The sequence below is a fragment of the Urocitellus parryii genome, chromosome 1 (assembly GCF_045843805.1).
Source record: "Urocitellus parryii isolate mUroPar1 chromosome 1, mUroPar1.hap1, whole genome shotgun sequence".
NCBI classification, from domain to species: Eukaryota; Metazoa; Chordata; class Mammalia; order Rodentia; family Sciuridae; genus Urocitellus; species Urocitellus parryii.
This window is the reverse complement of record NC_135531.1, coordinates 219,013,124-219,034,747: the sequence shown is the minus strand read 5'-3', so window position 1 is coordinate 219,034,747 and position 21,624 is coordinate 219,013,124. Positions and strand designations below refer to the sequence as shown.

The following is a 21,624-nucleotide window of genomic DNA, read 5'->3' as shown; positions in this document are numbered from 1 at the left end:
ACTTATTTTGACAAGTGAAGGAAAAACCCAATCTGAATCCACTATCATAACAGTTAATTGCATCATGTCTTCTTCCTCTTTTACACAAGTGTTTTTCTTAAAAAAAAAAAAAGGAGGAGAAATATGTTTTTTCCTGCAGACTTGTCATGTTAGTAACTAAGAAAAAATTTCTTCCCTCGAAATTCTTTCCTTCCTCCTGCCCCACCATTGCTGCAGGTATTAACAACAGACTTTGTTTAGGAGATAATTTATAAAACACCTTTCCCATTTCTTAGACATCCTTCACTCACTTTCTGGGCATTTTTGTTTCCCTCTCATCTCCCATCTGGTTGTGTTCTGGCCTATATTATACAGAAGTCAGGAAAAGAGTTGATTTCTATGAGAAGTGTCCCAAGAATGGAGAAGTTGAGAATGGGAGCCTATTCTGTCTATATAAAAGTTAGTAATGAAAAATGGAATCTATTTTTTTTTATTTGGCTGATAACTTTGAGTTACTTCCTATTGGTCCAATTTAATGGTTCCACTGCAACAGAGCGTGTAAGATTCACCCAGGACTGGTTTTATGATTTGATAGTGTTTTCTAGATTATGCCCATCTTCAAGCCACTTTGTATACAAGGATGGTTGGGGTCCCATATAGTATGTGTGGGTGTGTGTGTGTGATTTGAAAAAGTTCCCTACGTCATTCTAATTCCTTTTCTACCAAACACAGTCCTAGTGGAGAACTTCTGATAAAAGTGCATCAGTATCACTTACTTACAGTAGAATATTGTTTTACTGTTGGGCAAGGAGGACCCTAACTCATTGGTCCTCAACTTTTAGTATGAATCAGTATCAGTGAAGAGCCTTAACAATATTAGTTGCTTAATGTCATCTCCAGAGATATGAATTCAGTTGCTGTGGCATTCATCCATACATTGGCATTTAAAAAATAAACTTCTTAAATAATTCTAATATGTAGTCAGAATTGAGTAACAGTTCCCAATTGTGCATAATTAAATGGGAAAATGAAATCTAATCTGTGAATTGTATATATATATATATATATATATATATATATATATATATATCACGAGCAGTTGAGTTGAAAAGTTTCTAAGAATTTTTGCTAAGGAAATTGTAAAAACAAATATATAGACAATGTATAGAAGTTACCGAGTGACAGCAAATAATCATGTGCCTAAGTGCATGGAGTCATTGTCCACAGATTATAATAAATAAGATGTTTGGTGACTAGGAAAGAAACCAGAAGGATATAATGAATGTAAAATGCTAAGGACCCAAGGGAAGGAAGGAAGAATATACAGAAGAGTAGATCAAGAATAAATAACACTGGGCTAGGACTGCAGCTCAGAGAGTGCTTAGCATGTGTGAGGCACTGGGTTTGATCTTCAGCACCACATAAAAATAAACAAATAAAATAAAGGCATTCTGTCCATCTACAACTACAAAAAAAATTTTAAAAAGACTTAAAAAGAGAATAAATAACAAAGGAACTGAAATGGAAAAGTGGAAAGCAAAGCAAAACAAGAGGTAGGCAGGAAGGAGAAAGGATCACAACTTAAAATATTAGTCAATTTTTTATTAATTTTTGTAACTTTCCACTACTCTACCTGATACCATTTCTATGTTTTTGGCCAATATTAAAACTAGATATCCAATACACTCTTCTTAATTTTCCATTCCATGAAAAAATTTAAAGATGAATTATTATATTTAATGTGTATTCTTTACATTATTTTTTCTGATAGATCATTTTTACATGATAGAAATTTACCTTTAAGTGGCATTTCAAAGATAGAAACAGAGACAAAACAATTAAATACAAAAACAAAAGCAGAACCTTTATTCTTTTGGCTTGATTGTAATGTGGTTTACCGTTCTTTATGGTAATAGCATTTTCCTGCATGCATTTCACCAACACACTACAAGTCAATAGCTTTAGTATAAAGAATCTACGTTTAATGTTGCTTGTGAAACACAAAATGTTTTGCTGTAACTGGTAATATAATTTCACTACCTGGTTTTGTGAAGAAAAAAAATGCTTGGATCCCATATCACATCTGATACAGTGCTAGTGCTATATGGAGCAGTGAGATTAGATCTATCTGTGTAAACGAACATTGGAAAAGACTGATGGTTACTGAATAAAAAGACTAGGTGGAAACATCCAATTCAAGCAATGCCAAGAATACCAACTGATCTTTCCTTAAGCCTCTTTCAATGATAAGGCATTACTATTTGAAAGCAAATAAACATTAGACTCAGTCTGAGAATTGTTTTTCACATTGAAATGTGTGCAAGTTTACATACAGTACTAATAGAAAAGCAGAAACCTACACTGCATCTTAGTCCTTGTTTCTTATTTTGTGAAGTGCTTTAATTAAAAGTGCTGGGAACAGAAACTGAAAATAGTGACTGTGACATCAACCTGAAGATACTTTTAATTTCTCCTTTTATGTACAAAAGGCTGAAAAATAAAATAAAATGAACTTTTTACAGTATTTATATTTTCTTAGAAAACTCTAACCATATATTTTCAACAGATCTAAGCAGCTTGCAACATGTTCGTACAGTCAGGCTTTTCACCAGAGTGTTCAATTAAGATTGGAAGAAGAAAAAGCAAGAAGCTCTTCGTTGTTTGCTGCAACCTATTGCTCAACGACATGAAGAATGAGGTCTTGATAGAACAATTTGCTTCACTTCACCACTGACATATGGCTTCCCATATTAGACTTCTGAACAGTGGAAGGAATAAGATACAGCAGCATCGGCAAGAGAAACATGCAGCAGTGACAGCTTCAAACTATAATGGAACCAATTACATCATATTACCTGTTGAAAGCTTGCAAACTATACTTACTGTGGTACATATTTGATGCAATAAATACTGTGCTTAAATCATCATTTTTGTTTGCTCAAACATGCACCACTGGGTAAAATTACTATTTACAAAGCAGACTTTTATTTTTTTAAATTGACATATATTATGTCAACCTTACCAAGAGCAGAAGATGGCTAAACAATACTGCAGGAAAAAGCGGAATCAATTTAATAAAGTGGTGGTGGGATGCTTTTTGGTCAATTCAGGTTTCTTAGAAAGGACTGACAGGATGTTTTTCTTTTATGCCAAAGGACACTTATCAAAATTGTTAATAGTCATGCTGCTGGGACTCTGAGTGACTATGTAATGGTATGTATGTGTCTCTGTGTGTGCATGTGTGTATACATATATATGTATATACACGCACATATACATATATACATATATACATGTACATATAATGGATTATGTAAAAATAAAACAACTCTTCAATGCTTGTGATTCTGTGGAACATTTACAGGCACATTAAAATTTTTCTGGATGAAACACCTTAAAAATATGAATAGCTATTTAAGCACCTCAAAAATCTAAAAACATCCTGAAACAAGAAGTAAACTCTTTCCTTTTGTGATGTGATTTTCTTTTTATGTGTGAATGAGAATTGCAGCATGCCTTCATTTAAAATATATCCAGTTATATGATAGAGAAATGTATAATTCCCTCCCTTTAATCCCTCTCCCCAAACATAAACCCATTTACAAAAATAGTCACGTATAATAGTAAACAACCTGTGAATCGAAAAAAAAAAAAAAAGGTGATCATTCACAGCACACATTTGTAAAAATATGGCAGGTGTGGCAGTTAAAACAAACAGTGGTGACGATTACTGTTATCAAGTGTCACATGTTAAATTCACATAAAAATTTAACTTCCCTCCCCCCTTCAATTGGTTCCTATAGTCTGAGTAGCCATTACTCTCTGCTCTTCAGCAGTGTCAGCTGGTTGTGAAAACAGAAACCTCCTTTCGATGCTATTTCTCTGATTTATTGAGTCCCAGTTTGCTAAACAGAGGTCCCTGTCTTGTTATAGGCACTGACCTTAAGTATACATTTGTAAAAACAGTCAGTTTGGCATAGACCTCCTGTGGGAGTCCTGTTGACACAAATACATCACCATCACAGGCTGTAAACAATTGATCACAAAATGGAGTATATTCTTTGTTTATTTTTACTTTTTACTTTCCCTGATATCTTTCCCTTTGTCTTCCTTTTCTGATTTGTCTTTTTCAAATTTTTCTTTCTCCGGTTTTGTCACACTATCGTAGGAAGGGGGAGAAGTGGTGGAAGGTGTCATATCGGTTTTCTCTGGAGTAGAATTCTCATTTAGTTTGTCAATGAGGATTTCTTCTTTGATAGGTGTTCCATCACCTTCTTTGCCTTTGTCTTTCTTATAGATAGATGAAACCTTTTTAACTTTCTGCTTCAGGATGTAGCGTCTGTAAGCTCTCTGGATAACAATAGCAGACACCTCCTCTTGCTTGCGTTTCAAAGTGGTCGTGATGGGCTCATAAGAGACTTTGGAGGGGTTTGATGCCATGAAACGCTCTTCCATCTGTATTCGAAGGGCATCCATTTCTCCACTCTCACCCAAAACGCGCTTTGTAAAAGCAAATAAAATGTCGAGGCAATGGATCCGGTCTCCACTGACCATCGGCAGGTCCATAGCAATGAGCTGGACTTTGTTTGGTTTTGCTATGAGAAGAGGAGGATCTAGAGCATCTGCAAAATCAGAGAGCTTGGCGAACTCTATGAACTGGGTTGCATCAGGATCAAACTTCTCCCAAACCTCATAGAACATCTCAAAGTCATCTTCACTCAGGGGCTCTGCACTTTCTTCAGTAGCAACACTGAAGTTCTCCAGGATGACAGCGATGTACATGTTCACCACGACCAGAAAGGATATGATGATGTAACTGACAAAAAAGAAAATCCCAACAGAGGGGTTTCCACAGTCTCCCTTAACTGAACTTCCAGGGTGATCTTTTTCAGGGTCACAGTCTGGAGGTCCACTGTTGAGAATAGGTGCCAGCAATCCATCCCAGCCAGCAGAGGTGGTGATTTGGAACAGGCAGATCATGCTGTTGCCAAAGGTCTCAAAATTGAACATGTCATCAATTCCAACTTCCCTCTTAACGTAGGCAAAGTTAGACATTCCAAAGATGGCATAGATGAACATGACCAGGAAGAGTAGGAGGCCGATGTTAAACAAGGCAGGAAGGGACATCATCAAAGCAAAGAGCAGTGTGCGGATTCCCTTAGCCCCTTTGATCAGACGTAGGATTCGGCCAATCCTGGCAAGACGGATCACTCGAAACAGGGTTGGGGACACAAAATATTTTTCTATCAGCTCAGCAAGAAACATTCCTGTGGAAAATCATTAACCAACAAAAACAGTGTTAATAATATCAGAAAACAAAAATTTACATTGTAAGATGAACACTTATTGGGTTTTATAAAAATTATTGTAAGAGTTAGCTATACATACATGCACATATAATTCAATATATATATATTTATTCAGTAGTTGTTCAGTAAAATGGAATTGGTATTTTGTTTTTATAACATTAAAGACTTTATATTAAATGAAGATACCTAATGGTCAATATTCCCTGATCAAAAAGCACCTATTAAAGCTGGGAATGGAACCACCATTTGACCCAGCTATTCCCCTTCTCGGTCTATTCCCCAAAGACCTAATAAGAGCATGCTACAGGGACACTGCTACATCGATGTTCATAGCAGCACAATTCACGATAGCAAGATTGTGGAATCAGCCTAGATGCCCTTCAATAGATGAATGGATAAAAAAAATGTGGCATTTATACACAATGGAGTATTACTCTGCATTAAGAAATGACAAAATCATAGAATTTGGAGGGAAATGGATGGCATTAGAGCAGATTATGCTAAGTGAAGCTAGTCAATCTTTAAAAAATAAATACCAAATGACCCCTTTGATATAAGGGGAGTAAACAAGGACAGGGTAGGGACGAAAGTTTGAGAAGAAGATTTACATTAAACAGGGATGAGAGGTGGGAGGGAAAGGGAGTGAGAAGGGAAACCGCATGGAAATGGAAGGCGATCCTCAGGGTTATACAAAATGACATATAAGAGGAAAGGAGGGGTAACACAAGATAATACAAATCGAAGAAATGATTTACAGTAGAAGGGGTAGAGAGAGAAAAGGGGAGGGGAGGGGAGGGGAGGGGGGATAGTAGAGAATAGGACAGACAGCAGAATGCATCAGACACTAGAAAGGCAATTTGTTAATCAATGGAAGGGTAACTGATGTGATACAGCAATCTGTATACGGGGTAAAATTGGGAGTTCATAACCCACTTGAATCAAACTGTGAAATATGATGTATTAAGAACTATGTAATGTTTTGAACGACCAACAATAAAAAAAAAGCACCTATTAAAATAATGAGTCAACCACTGAAAGTCTAAAGATGTTATAGACAGTAGCCAACATAGAACTAGTCCTTTTACTTGTGTAAGTAGTAAAAGACAAAATAAGATTTCTGATTAGGAACATGAGAGTTCTTGTCCTTCTGAGATAGGGAGAGTGATCTTGTTATATTTGAGAACAGAGAGAAAATCCTGGCTTTGGAGAAAGACACACTGGAAACCGAATCCTAGCTTTTGGTGTAATACAGTATGAAATGGTGATAATTTCAACTTACTGTTGTTAAAGGTAACCTTTACTGAGTATTTCCTTCATGCTAGGCAGAGTGATAAATATATTTATTTACATAACCTGATTTAATCCTTGCAATAATACTTTACAAAAATATTTCTTAGAGAACCAGGAATTGGAGAGCTGATATAACTTGTCTTAGTTCACAGAGCTGATAAGCACAAATAGGGAATCCCAGGTCAGATCTGTTTGACTCTGAAATATCATCTATTAAAGCAAAATTGTATTGCTTTCAAAAGCAAAAATGCACATATTTATGGGGTACCATGTGATGTCCCAATATATGTTACATTGTGTAATGTTAAAATTACCCTAAACCTCTATCCTTGAACATTTACATTAATAGAGAAAAGAGTAAAAATCTTTCTTTTTAGCTTTTTAAAATATAACATGCATTTTTATAATCTATAGTCACCATACTGTGTGGTAGCACACCAACACTTTATACTCTTACCTAACTATAACTTATTCCTGGCTTGGGGTGTTGTGAGTGGTAGAGAGTTTTCCTAGCAAGCACTAAGTCCTGGGTTTAATCCCCAACACTGCCAAAAAACAATAATCCTCATTGATAAGCCCTTCCCATCTGCCCTCCTCCATACTGTCCCTGTCCTTTGGTAAACACTATTCGATTCTCAACTTCTAAAAGGTCAACTTTTTTATATTCCTCATCTTTTAATGACTATATTATTACCTCATGTCATTATTATGAGGACTACATTGAATTGCACATTGTTATAATGCTCTATTCTATTAGAGAAAGTAGTGTAAATAGGAATACAGACATACTGTGGAGATATTGCAGTGTTGGTTCCAGATAAGCACAATAAAGCAAATACAACAATAAAGTGAGTCACATGAATTCCTTGATTTTCTGGTCATCTAAAAGTTTATGATTATTCTACTCTGTGGCTTATTAAGTGTACAGTAACAATGTTTCTGAAACATATACATACACCTTTATTAAAATACTTTTTAAAAATAATGTTAATGATTATCTGAGCTGTTAGAAAAATAGTGCCAATATGCTTACTTGATGCAGAGTTGCCACGAACCATTAATTTGTTTTAAAAAACCCATGAAAAATGAAATAAAATGAGTTATGCTGTACACTAGTTTACTTTCTTGTATAAGTTCCTTTTCTCAAATAGACTGAGTCTTGTCTAAAATCTTCTAAAATGATTTCTATTATCTCACTGAGTATTTTACACATAAGAATTTAGTATACTTTGATGATAATGAATCAGATTTTTTGAACATAATATCTATTTTTGAAAAGAAATGTTCAAAATCATAGAAAAATATATGATTCAAATATAGCATTATGTTTATATGTGTAATCATGTATATTAATTTATACATACACTATTTCAATTACCAATGACATCATATTTATGAACTATTTGACCACTTTCAATGATTTATCTGTAAATGTGTATCTTAGTTTATTCAAACCAAAACTTATCTATACCACAGGAATATTACTGGGCACAAGAGTATTACAACAAGTTGTAGTTATTGTCTTCTGAAATGGGACAAGGTGATAAATGAAAGCTGAACATTTTAAAAAATTAACACATCACTTCATGCATAGACAAAATTGGATAAATAACAAACTGAAGAACAGACTATTGGAATACAAATGAAATTTTGAAATGAATGAAAAAATTAGTGAAAAACACCTCTGAAGTTTTGAAACACAAATTTTTCACTATTAAATTCCTAATTGAATTCTCTCCTTACCTACAATGGAGAGAATGACCACCACAAAATCAAAAATATTCCATCCAATGGTAAAATAGTAGTAACGAAGGGAGATTAGTTTTAGCACACATTCTCCAGTGAACAGAACGATGAACACCAGGTTAATCCAGTATAGAATATTTGTCATTTCTTGACTCTGATCATCAGTTTCCACCATCATGGTGACCATGTTGAGGCAGATGAGGATCATGATGCTGATGTCAAAGACTTGTTTGGTTACAAAATCAAACACCATTCCTTGGAATTTGTTCTGAAACAAATAAAATAAATAATTCACTCAGAAACTTTAATAAAATCTAATTCAACTTATCTCACAGCAATATGAAAATGTAGCTTCTATAAACCAAATCATATTTACTGTATATGTAATAGATAACTCTGTATATTGAAATATCTAATTCTTTTCACATGAATTAGTTTATATACACTACTCATGATACAAATTTTATAAACTGGCTGTATGTTAAACACCAATTATTATGATCTTGGTGCATATATTATGTGTATGAAAGACAGTCAGTAAATATTTGTAACTATAACAAATATTTTTATTCCATGTGCTGGGGAATAGGTGTTAAAAGTACCTTAAAGATCTAATAAATAAGTACATCTTTAGAATTTTCTATAATTTATTCTTGTTTTGACATCTTTCCTCTCTATATAACATTTTAATATTATAGTTTTTAAAATTTATTTTTATTGGGTCTTTTTCTTAATATTATAGCTTAAGAAAATGTTTTTTACATTAGTGGAAAACTGATGAAATTGGATCAAATTCTGTATTCTGCACCATGGAACTGTACCAAGGTTAATTCCTCACTTTTGATAAGTTATCTTTGGTTATAATGTAAGATGCTTTCCCTTCACACAAGAAAATCTTTGCAAAGATTATCTGGGGCAACTCTTCTGTAAGAATTAAAATATCTTTAAAAAAGTGTATAGTTCAGGATGGGATGTAGTAGCACAGAGGAAGAGCACTTGCCTAACATGTGGGGGACCCTGGGTTCAATCCCTAGCAGCACACACCAAAAAAAAAAAAAAGAAAAAAAAAGAAAAGAAAAAGGTATAATTTATAATTCAGATATTGTCCTAGTCAATTTGGATCTTATAAAATTATATCCTTAACTTGTAGTCCAGTTCTGATCACTGGATCCTGTTTTATTCTATTTTGCCTGTATCTCCTTACTATTTTAGACACTACAGGGGTAGGTCCTGACAACTTCTGGGGGCTGTCTTTATCTTCTCAACTGGAATGACTTCTACCAATACATTGATACCTTGGCACACTGATATATCTATAGCTTGCCCAGAACCTGACACTTTCATTGTTCTGGATTCTCCATTCCAGTACTCTACCATCTTCTGCTGCAAGGCTTCCATTACCTCCAATAGAAATATTGGGTATCAAACAACACCTGTTCTATTTTGCTTTTTTCTTTGAATTCATATTTGGTGTTCTGGACTGGACTTCTATTGTTTCACCTGAGACAGTCCTCTCAGGGCCTCTTTCCACCCAATAAATGTGTCTAATTCAATTTCCTACAGTCCCTTCTTATTTCTTACTTACTCTAGTTTAGCTTTGAAAATACTGTATTCCCCTTATTTCTACACTCTTATTAAAATTTGCTGATTCTATAGTATCATTTTATCTTGTTTACCTGTCTCCCATCTAAACAAATACTGTCACTTCTCTGCCCATGAACTTATAGTGCAGTTTTAAATTTTAAGCACTCTATGCTTTCAGAAAACTTTGTTTTTTCATCTATCATAAAATTTATGATGTAATATTTCAATACTTTACTTTTTAAATTTTTTTCATTCTAATTTGTTATATAGGACAGCAGAATGCATTACAATTCATATTACACATATAGAGCACATTTTTCATATCTCTGGTTATATACAAAGTATATTCACACCATTTGTGTCTTCATATGTGTAGTTAGGGTAATGATACCCATTTCATTCCACCATCTTTTTTACCTCTATACCCCCTCCATTCCCCTCCGAACTCTTTGCACTATCTAGAGTTTGTCTAATCCTCCCATGCTCCGCCTCCAAACCCCACTATGAATCAGCCTCCTTATATTAGAGAAAACATTTGGCATTTGGTTTTTTGGGATTGGATAAGTTCTCTTAACATTATATTCTCCGACTCCATCCATTTACCTGCAAATGCCATAATTTTATTCTCTTTTTTGCTGAGTAATATTCCATTGTGTATATATACCACATTTTCTTTATCCATTCATCTACTGAAGGGCATCTAGGTTAGTTGCACATTTTAGCTATTGTGAATTGTGTTGCTGTAAACACTGATGTGGCTGTATCCCTGTAGTATGCTGTTTTTAAGTCCTTTGATTATAGACAGAGGAGTGGGATAGCTGGGTCAAATGGTGGTTCCATTCCCAGCTTTTCAAGGAATCTCCATACTGCTTTCAAATGGTTGGCACTTAAAAAAATTTTTTTTTAGTTGTAGATGGACAGAATACCTTTATTTGATTAACTAATTAATTAACTTTTATGTGGTGCTGAGGATGGAACCCAGTGCCTCACACGTGCAAGGAAAGCACTCTACCACTGAGCCACAACCCTAGCCCCTGGTTGGCACTTATTTAATTTTGGTTTTCTCTCTTTCATTTATTTGGAGACTTTCAAGGTCCAAATTGTCATTTTTGTCTCACAGCAAGTAGCATTTAGGGTGTAATAATTTTAAACTACCTTAAAATCCAAAATTTTCATATTATCAAGATCAATAAAAAGTTCCTTAGATTCCCTGCCCATAAGTTTTCAAATAGGATGACAATGTTCAACTCCAATCATGACTCACTATGTGCTATCTCCAATTTAAATCCTATGGTGCAGAATATGCTGGGGAAAAAAATGTATAACCTTGAACTCTTCCCCAACAAAGAATATGTTCCCCAACTTCATCTTGGTCCTAAACATCAAGTAACAATCTTTCATCCCTCATTGTTCACAGGATCATTCTAACCTTCTCAGAAATTTCCCATTTCCCTACCCTCCTTCCTTTCCTTCTCCTTTTCGTTCTTGGCAACATCAAAGAAAAACTTGTACTTCTTTATTCATATCACATTATCTTGATTTCCACACTTTTTTGTGATAGTCAAAATTCACTCTAACCTAGAGTATTATGTTTTTGACCCACAGTCTGTCCAACTTTATTCCATGTTTGTTTTTTCTCACTCTTCAATATGTTCTTCTCCAGATTCCTTTTACTGTGCTTCAAACCCAATCTCTCAATCTTAAGAAATCTTCATTTTTACTACTTCTTCTAAATATTCACATTTTCTCTCTTTATCTCTATTTGGTTGCCAAATGATGCAAACTACCATCTTCAGTTTCTCAACACTCTTGTTTCTCATATGACACCACTGTTCAACCAGCGTGCAGGGCAAAAACTCAACATTCTTGTTTTCCTATTGTCTTTCCCATATTCAGTTAATATACACGCCTTCTAATTCCACGTTGGTGATAGCTCACAAATCCATCTACTTTCACTCATCTCCATTTTTCATTCTTTCACTCTGCCTCAGGCTACCTACCATCTTTGAAATAACTCCAAAACTTGTCTCCAACATGCACATACCTGTCTCTGTAGAACAGCTTGAGTGATCATTGCAAAAACTAAACTGTAAACTGATATTTTACTAATGCTCTTAGGATAAAGAGAATTCCTATAAAGCCTGATCCCTCCTACTTGTAGTTATCAAAATGTCCCAAAAGAACCCCTTCTATAGGGCTTTTCACATCCCATTTTTCCTATCATACTTTCTCATGGATCCTCAGCTAATGCATAACATTGGTAAAGCCTTAACTTCCCTAATCAACCCTTGCCTCTTATCTATATTCAGAGCTCCATGTATCTGCTCCTTCTTGGATATTTCCATTTGTTAATGTCACTATATGATTATTATCTTTTGAATTAGCTGGACTGTAGACTGTTGAATATTTTAATCAAAATTCTTAGCATAGTGCATGAATAGTTAATGAATGAATGAATAGATGGATTTTATCAGATTATTTCCTAACTTTCCAAACTATCACTGATAATATTTTATCTAAATGCATTGATATTTTCACATGCATCCACTACTCAGGTAAGCCTATGTGTTATTTAATGGAAAATCTTTCTTGCTTGTTTTTTTTTTTAAAGATATGCACTGTTTAATCACTCTCATTCTCTCATTGATTTACTTTTCCCTATAACTTGGAGAAGTGCTCAAGGATTAATGCTCAGGACTTTTGTCTTTTCTAATTATTTTTCAAAAATGGCTACAGTGATGCAGCCACATCAATGTTTATAGCAGCTCAATTCACAATAGCCAAACTATGGAACCAACCTAAATGCCCTTCAACAGATGAAGAGATAAAGAAAATGTGTATGTATACACAATGGAATATTACTTAGCCTTAAAGGATAATGAAATTATGTCATTTGCAGATAAATGGATGGAGTTGGAGAATATCATACTAAGTGAAATAAGCCAATCCCTCCAAAACAAGGGCCAAATATTTTCTATGATGTGTGGTTTCCAATTCATAATAAGGCAGGGGGCTAGGGAATAATAGAGGTACTCTGAATTAAACAGAGGGGAGTGAAAGGAGGGAAGGGGATATGGGGGTAGGATGATAGTAGAATGAATCGAACATTATTACCCTATGTACACATATGGTTATGTGACCAGTGTGATTCTACACCATGTACAACCAGAAGAATGAAAATTATACTCCATTTACATGTGATGTGTCCAAATGCATTCTACCATCATGTATAACTAATTAGAACAAATTTTAAAAAATGGATCTGTTTTTCAAAACTCAACCAAATTCTGTTCTGACAACTTCAAAATTCTAGTCTCAATCTGGACATTTCATGACACCTAAATATTACTTCTAAACATTTTTAAAGATTCCAATTTATATCCACAGAACCAATAATTTTGTAAAATGCCAACCATTTTAGATTCTCTTATTTATACACCATATTTTGTTTCCTAGGATGCACAGCTATCTCATCCCATTGAGTCTTCTTCTTGACCCAGTTAGCTCGTGTGTTCCAATCCTGTTGGTATGACCCAGATTACAGATTGATGTTTACATAGATGTGTTTATTTTCTAGGCTATGGCCTAGAATTATTCCCATACCAGTCTGTGTGTAAAGCTCTCTAAAAAATGTCTTTTTCTTCACATTATTATGCCGATCGCTTAACTACATTGCACTTGCTCAATTAAAAACTATTTCTTCAGACACATGTGGTCATCTTGTCTCATCTAACCCAGAAAACTGTCTACTATTCACTAATTAAAAAATATTTTCTCTCCATAAAGGAGAAAAGGAGAAGGACTTTTTTTTTAATTTGAAGGACCCTGAAGTATACATTTTTTCATATATTTGTCCTCTATTTTTTTCTTTGCATTCATTCAAATTATATCATTTCTCAATGACTATGCTCAAACTGTACATTCCTTATATTTTGTCCAATGTAACTATTCACTTTCTTTGAGCTAGTGGCAGGTCTACAAACTGAATATTTGATTATGGCTAGGTTTATATGGTCACATTTGATTCACGAAGCCAGGATTGTTGGATAGTGTTAGATTGCCTTACACTATGTGCACCTTGGGGAAGGAGACCTGAGATTTAATATCTTAGCTATTCCTCCAGAGGTGATGAAAGAACTCAAGGACTCTCCTGACAGCAGTTCCCTGAAGCAGCCAAATAGAAGCATCAGTCATTGGCAAATGACAATTGGAAGAGCCATAAAAAATTATTAAAAACAAGGTATCCTCCAATTTTTGGTCAGGGTAGCAAGGGAAAATATGATATTTGGTTATTTATTGGTTGGTACTGGGACTTAAACCCAGGAGCACTTTATCACTGGGCTACATGCCCAGACCCCTCATCGTTTTTCATTTTGAGAAAGGATCTTGCCAAATTGCTTAGGGCCTTGCTAAGTTTCCGAGGCTGGCCTTGAACTTGCAATCCTTCTGCCTCAGCCACCCAAGTTGCTAAGATTACAGACATGTGCCACCATGCACAGCTTGCTATTTTTTAAGTAGAAAAAAAAAACCTGTGAAACTATTTCACACACTAATAGTCTGCAGAAAATAGGGCCTGAGATCTATCAAGTACGCCAATAAGTTCCTACTGAAGTCAGAGACCATTCACTATTTCCACTTTATGTATGTGTTTGCATGTTTGTTCTTTTCTACATTATAAGGATCTCCTTAATGACTTCAGTTCTGTGTGCTACTACTACTATTTAAGACTAAAATGTTTATTTATAGTTAAGATGCATATGTTTACATACATATTATAAACGTATAAAATATGCAGGTCATAAATATACAAATATTCAGGCTATTTAGCCTGCTTAGTCACATTATTAAGGTAAAATTATTGTGTGGCAAGTTCACAAAAATACTACTTTCTCTCAATTTTTGTTGCAAAAGTGAACCTGGGATAAAAGTATACTGTTCTTACAGCAGGACGAGGTATGGGTTTTTGTGGTTTCTTTGAGCCCAGTTTTTTCATTGCATTGTAGTATTTCTTCTGTTCCTCTGTCATAAAAATGTCTTGACCTCCAAAGTAAAGAAATAAAAACAAAACTCATTAAAACCATGTTCTTTGCCAGCTATCAAATGCAACTCAATAATCACATGAAATTGACACCCATATTTTCTTCAAATGTCCCTAATATCTCTATTAGGGGAGATGCATATTTTGACATATAAATTATGCCATACTAGGTCATATTCACATGCTGGACACATTAAAAATCTATCTGAATTATCAGTCATTTTAAAAACTTGCAGATTATTAATCTTAAAATAATTCTGACTTATGTTTGTTTCTCTTAGTGATTGCATTTGGGAACCTGAAGGAAATAGTGCAATCCATTTAGTTTACATCTTCGAGCAAAGAGAAAAGTTTATTATACTTATCTTCTTTTTCTGTTGGTTGAAGTTATCTATGATGACACCAATGAACAGATTCAGAGTAAAGAATGAACCAAAAATAATAAAAATGACAAAATAAAGATACATGTATAGATTGTCTTCATACTTGGGTTGCAATTCTACCTAAAAAATATGAAAAATGATAAGCTTTAGATTTAATACTTGTTTAATAAAAAGTACATCCATAAATTTTTCAATTCTATAAGCAGATTTAATGAACCTTTAAATGTAAAATATTGGTTGAAGAACCCTGTAAGACTATTCGCTGAGTTGAGAATAAAATAATTCATAGAAAAGTATACATAATTATAAGCAATTTCACAAGGTAAATTTCTAGATTATGAATGCATTTTTCTTTAGCAAACAAAGGTCTCAACACAGCATGCAAATTGAGGATTTTCTCCTCCTATAGAAGAAAGTCTAAAGTCTAGATTATTCTATTTTAAAATTATTAGCATTTACATTCTCCGCCTAGTTTCCTCATCTGTGAAATGAAAATAATACAACTCAAAACTTTACAGGGTAGCTGTGAAAGTTAAATATGTTCATATATGAAAAGTTCAGAGCCTGGTCAATAATAATTGCTAAGTATAAGGATTTAGTATATATTATACATTTTTTTAGGTAGGCTAGATCATTATTATATAGTCCATGTAGATATATTTTGCAGGATTATTCGTTCCTAAAAATGAGACTCTTGATTCATTCTGTTCATTGAGCACTGTTTTTATAACAATGGTGCTCCCTCTTGTATAGATACTCTTGGTTAGGAAAACACATTGTAGTTGTTGAACCAAGAACATTGGCTATAATCTACAGTTCAGATCTCACAGGACACTCTTCTAACAGAGATAGCCATTCATTGATTATGATCTACTGTGTTATGAAATCAACTTAGAGGATTATGACCAACCTAACTTTTCTAAAGAAATAGAGTAAACTAAATAATATCAGAACAACTTAATGAGATGTTGATTTATGTGTCTGTGTGCATAGCACTGATATTTTTGAGTATTTTATAATTAAACACAATACTCATATGGAAAATTGCATCACACAGATATAAAATATAATACATGTCTATGAAGTAAAATCCATAATCTAGGACATTGTCAGAATCTCAGAAACCCTGTATATCCTTTTAAAATATAAGTTCTACCATCCTTGCCAGAAGTAATCATTATCATGACTTTTATGGCAATTATTTTCTTTTATTTTTCTTTACAGTTAACACCTAAGCATGCATTCTTGAGTAGTAAGTTCACTTTCATCAATTTCTGAACTTTGTATGAATGAAATCATAGTATGTGTTTAGTTTCTCTAGTTGAATGTTATATATTATGATTTCTCTATATGGTTGAAAATGGCTGTATTCATACATTTCCATCACCATATAATATTTGTTCATTTGAGTTTCTTCTGTGTATTCTTATAAATGGATTATCCTATACATGTGAACAAATTACTGTAGGGTTTTCTTTTTGGAGGGTGGGGAGTGGTACTGGGGATTGAACTCAGGGGCACTCTATATCATCACACTTTTTAGTACTGCCAATATGGAAGGTATGTAGGTACTGTCTCATCTTGTTTTAAATTTGCATTTTCCTATCTGAAAGTGTTCAATTGCATAGAAAGCAGTAATAAATTAAATTAAAAAAATCCATATCAGGTTCATAATACAGTGCAGGGCTTTCAGTGTTCACTGCCTCTGAAATTTAAAAAAAAATCAGAAAGTTTTCATTCAGAAAGCCAGTTGTTGATACCAGATAAATGGAATTTTGAGCTTAACGGACTTGTTCTACCAAACCAGCAATCAATCTCTTTTTCTAAACCATAATTTCCTTTCTTGTTGAATAGGGAGAAATTAATTGTGCAAAAAATTTCAAAGGTACTGAGGTGTATAAGGTAGACTATAAGCCAAAAATAAAATGCTTTATGGTACAAATATAGTCAGTACATTAGTAAGTGTCAATTGCCACGCTAAATACTATAACAGTGTTAAAAAATTCACAATGAGGGCTGGGGATATAGTTCAGTGGTAGAATGTTTGTCTAGCATGTGAGAGGTCCTAGGTTTAATACCCAGCACCATAAAGAGCAGAGAGAAGGGACTGGGGTAGTGACTCAGGGGTAGTGTGCTTGACTAGCATGTCCGAGGCCCTGGGTTTGATCCTCAGCACCACATAAAAATAAAGGTACTGTGTCCATCTATAACTAAATAAATATTTAATAAAAAAGTAAAGAGAAATCACAATGGGTAGAGGAAAAAAAACTCATCAAGGAAGAAATAATGTGACATTAAATATTTTAATATAATTAAATATATTTTTATAATATATTTGAGCTCTATAAATAGATTTATAGCTTTATACATAGTTTTATTTTATTAAAATAAGTAAATTACAACAATAGAAATAATGATTTTATCAGACTAAACAATTTTCCCTCTAAATAGACTTACATTTCGTGAATCAACAGCTGCATACATTATATCCATCCATCCTTTAAATGTAGCCTGTAAAAAAAATCATAATATTTAGTTTTCCCCATGTTATGATTTTATAAAATAAGTTATAAAAAAATTCTAAAAAGCTAGATAGAAAGATTCTGAATGTTTTTTTACCACAAAGAAATACTATGTTTTAAGTAGAAGATATATGTACTTTGAATTGAACATTACTCAGTATATACGTGTATTAAAATATCACATGGCAACCATGAATATGTACACTATTTTATATATAATTTTAAAAGAGAAAAGAGTATCAAAGTAGTTAAGATTTTTTCTAATATATGTATGTAAAATACTTTGAGGCTACTATTTAAACTCTTTGGGCAATGTTTTATAATATGTACACTGAAAATACTTCAACTTTTTGTTTTTCTATGACATCTATCATAATCAACAACTTTTGACTTGGTATGAATATTTTAAGAGTACCACCAGTAAGAAACAAATTCAAAATAACACTGCATTATTTGCTCTTATGCTTTCTTTTCTTATTCTTTTCTTACATAGAATTATCACTGACAACCAATCTTAGGAATTTATTCTTGACAATATCCTTAATATCGCTGAATATTTTGAAACAACTAGTATATGAGAAGAACTTTCCTAATCAGAAAGCAAACATATTTAACTACAATTTACTGCTTTCCATATTTTTATTCTTTTTTTATCTTACACATGGTTATATTTTACAAATAAATTGTGTTGTTACACTCTCAAAACTTTCTATTTTAAAACTATTTGGGTTATGCAATAGATAAGGGATTTTAAACCAGTATACTATAGACATTATTCCATTGTCTTCTTGTAGGCAGTTTTGCTGTTGAAAATCAGTTTCAATCTGATGCTTTACCCTGTGTAAGTTACATTCTTTTTTCTACAGATTTATAGAGTATTGATTTTGGTTTTAATATTCTTGAGCTTTAATATAATGTTCTCTTTAAATTAATTTATTTATTTTAATTAGGTATATATGACAACAGAATGCATTTTGATTCATTGTACACAACTGCAGCATAACTTTTCATTTCTTTGGTTGTACAAGATACAGCTTTGCATGATATGTTCAGTCATGCATGTACCTAGGGTATTGATGTCCAACTCATTCCACATCTTTCCTGCTCCCATGCCCTCTCCCCACATTTCCCTCCCCTTTGCCCAATCAAAAGAACTTAAAATTGGCATACTAACATAGCCACATCAATGTTTATAGCAGCTCAATTCATAGCTAAACTGTGGAACCAACCTAGATGCCCTTCAGTAGATGAATGGATAAAGAAACTGTGGTATATATATACACAATGGAATATTACTCAACATTAAAAGAGAATAAAATTATGGCATTTGCAGGTAAATGGATGGAGCTGCAGAATATCATGAAGTAAGCCAATCCCCCAAAAACCAAAGGCTGAATGTTCTCTCTCATAAGTGGATACTGATCCATAATGGGGGGGGCATGGGAAAAATGGAGTAACTTTGATCAATATTTTTTTTTCTATTGTTGTGGAAATAGTAATACTGAAAACAAAAGATTGGATTTTATTTTCAGTTCTTTAGTGCCACAGACTATAGCCTTCTGAGTATTCCTTTAATATTGAAGATTGTTTATGTGGATTGCCTCCAGGAGCAAGTAGATATAACATACTATGCACATTTGAAGGGCTCAATGAATTCTTATGAATTTTTGGCAGAATTCATAGATAGAAAGATTATCATTTGTAAGACAGCAGTCTTCGTATCTGAAAGTGTTCAATTAGCAGACAAGAAGACGAGCAGAAAAGGAGAGTTGGAACAAAGGTGTGAAGGTAGGGAATTTGGTTATGGTATTGGTGAAGTTTTGATAGGTGAAGACTTGATAAGGTCTAGTTACTTACTGTCTGGTACCTGAGAAGGTATCCAGAAATCTTCCATTCTTCCCCTTAGCCACATGCACACCTCTCCAACCCCCTATCCCAGAAAAGCGCCTCTACTTTGTCAGATGAGATGGTGGAAAACAGTGGGAACACAGATGGAAACCCAGTAAAAATGAACTAGTGTCTGTCTACTTAATGCATGTCTGAAATATTATAAATTTTGTAGAGCTAACTTATTTTCAACATGTTGCAGATAAGTGAAGTCAGCATTCATGGAATCTAGGAAGATGGGAATGTGGAAGTATTTTCATATACTAAAAAGTAATTTCCTTCCTTTTTCTTTTTATATTGTTAATTGCACCTATGTAGTATCCTTAAAGTTAAATGTATTTTTGTATTAGTAGCTTTTAAATTTTTATTTATTTTTAAACTGGCATAAAATTATTTTTATTTATATGGTACAATGTGATATTTAGGAACATGTGCCATTATGTAATTAGTAATTTTTTTTTCTTGAGAAAAGGAAAAATAATGTTTATGGCTTTGCTAGCAAATAAGAAACACAGAGAACTCCTGTCCCATAGGCTGTGATAATACTGCCCATCAGCAGAAACAGGGAGCTTATATAGAGGTGATTCAAGAGAAAGTGAGATTAGGGAGTAGAGGTCAAGAAGGAGAGGATCAGGGAAAATAAGGTCAGGGAGAAGTGTTGGTATACACATTATCAATATTGTGTTATTGATATAAATATATTGGTATCTATTAGTTGGTATATACATATCAGTATTGTGTTTAGAACTTAAAATATACTCTTAGTGATATTCAAGTATATCCTACATTGCTATTACTTATAGTGGTCATGCAGGACAATAGATCTCTAGAACTGATTTCTCCTGTTGAAGTGAAATGTTTCGTCTTTTGCTCAACATTTCTTCTCTCCACTCTCAGCCCCTGTTAACCACCATCCTATTCTGTTGCTCAGATTCCACATATAAGTGAGATCATGTGGTATTTCCTTTCTCTGTGTCTGGATTATTTTAGTTAATAGGTTCATCCGTGCTGTTACAAATGACAAGATTTTTTTCTTTATGAGGCTGAATAGTATTCCATTGTGTGTGTGAGTGTTTGTGTATGTATGTCACATTTTCTTTATACGTTCATCCACTGATGAACACTTAGGTTGATTCCAGAGTTTCCTATTGTGATAATGCTGCAAGAGTAATCAGTATATTTCTATTTGCAATATGAAATTTGTATGTGAAAAAGATAGGAGTGTGTCTTTTTTCACATTCTGATTTGACATTTGTTTTGGACTTATACCCAGTAATGTGATTTATAGATCATATGGTAGCTCTTTTATAATTTTGCATACTGTTTTCCAAAATGGCCATGCTAATTTTCATTCCCACTAACTCTGTGCAAGGGTTTTTCCAAATACTCGCCAACACTTGTTATATTTCTTCTTTTTGATAATAATCATTCTAACAGCAGTGAGTTGATATCTCATTGTGGAGAAGAAAAATTTTATACTCATTTTCATTTTACAACACTGGTAATAATAAAATGGTGACTTACTACTTGAAGCAGAGAAAGATATCCAAGTCCCACATTATCAAAGTTCACTTTCACGTTTTTCCATCTGGCAGTTTGATTGCTTTCTATGAGAGCTTTACATTCACTGAAGTTGTTGACCACGCTTACATCAAACATCTCTCCTGTGGTGTAGTTAATGCAATGGTAAAACTTGCCAGCAAAGAGATTCACTCCCATGATACTGAATATTAGCCAAAAAATCAGACAGACCAGAAGTACATTCATTATAGATGGAATGGCTCCTAAAAGAGCATTTACAACAACCTGGCACAGGATGAGAGGGACAAAAAAAGTGAACATCCAACAATTAGTATTATTTTTACTTACTTTTAAACATGACAACA

General features: G+C 33.6%; 1 protein-coding gene across 5 annotated transcripts in view; it reads right to left on the bottom strand.

Annotated features, from left to right (window-relative positions):
* Positions 1–4,050: 4,050 nt before the first annotated feature.
* LOC113198410 (sodium channel protein type 2 subunit alpha) overlaps positions 4,051–21,624 on the bottom strand; it is a 93,584-nt gene continuing 76,010 nt past the window's right edge. For 3 of the 5 annotated variants that reach the window (XM_026411109.2, XM_026411098.2, XM_026411107.2), the window contains exons 21-26: positions 21,263–21,544; positions 17,783–17,840; positions 15,312–15,445; positions 14,851–14,955; positions 8,322–8,592; positions 4,051–5,246 (exon numbers count right to left, since the gene is read on the bottom strand). In XM_026411109.2, the coding sequence (XP_026266894.2) occupies positions 4,051–5,246; positions 8,322–8,592; positions 14,851–14,955; positions 15,312–15,445; positions 17,783–17,840; positions 21,263–21,544 (2,046 nt within the window). Of the gene's footprint in view, positions 5,247–8,321; positions 8,593–14,850; positions 14,956–15,311; positions 15,450–17,782; positions 17,841–21,262; positions 21,545–21,624 lie in introns of all 5 variants that reach the window. The other 2 variants (XM_026411097.2, XM_077798617.1) reach the window with 1 other exon arrangement.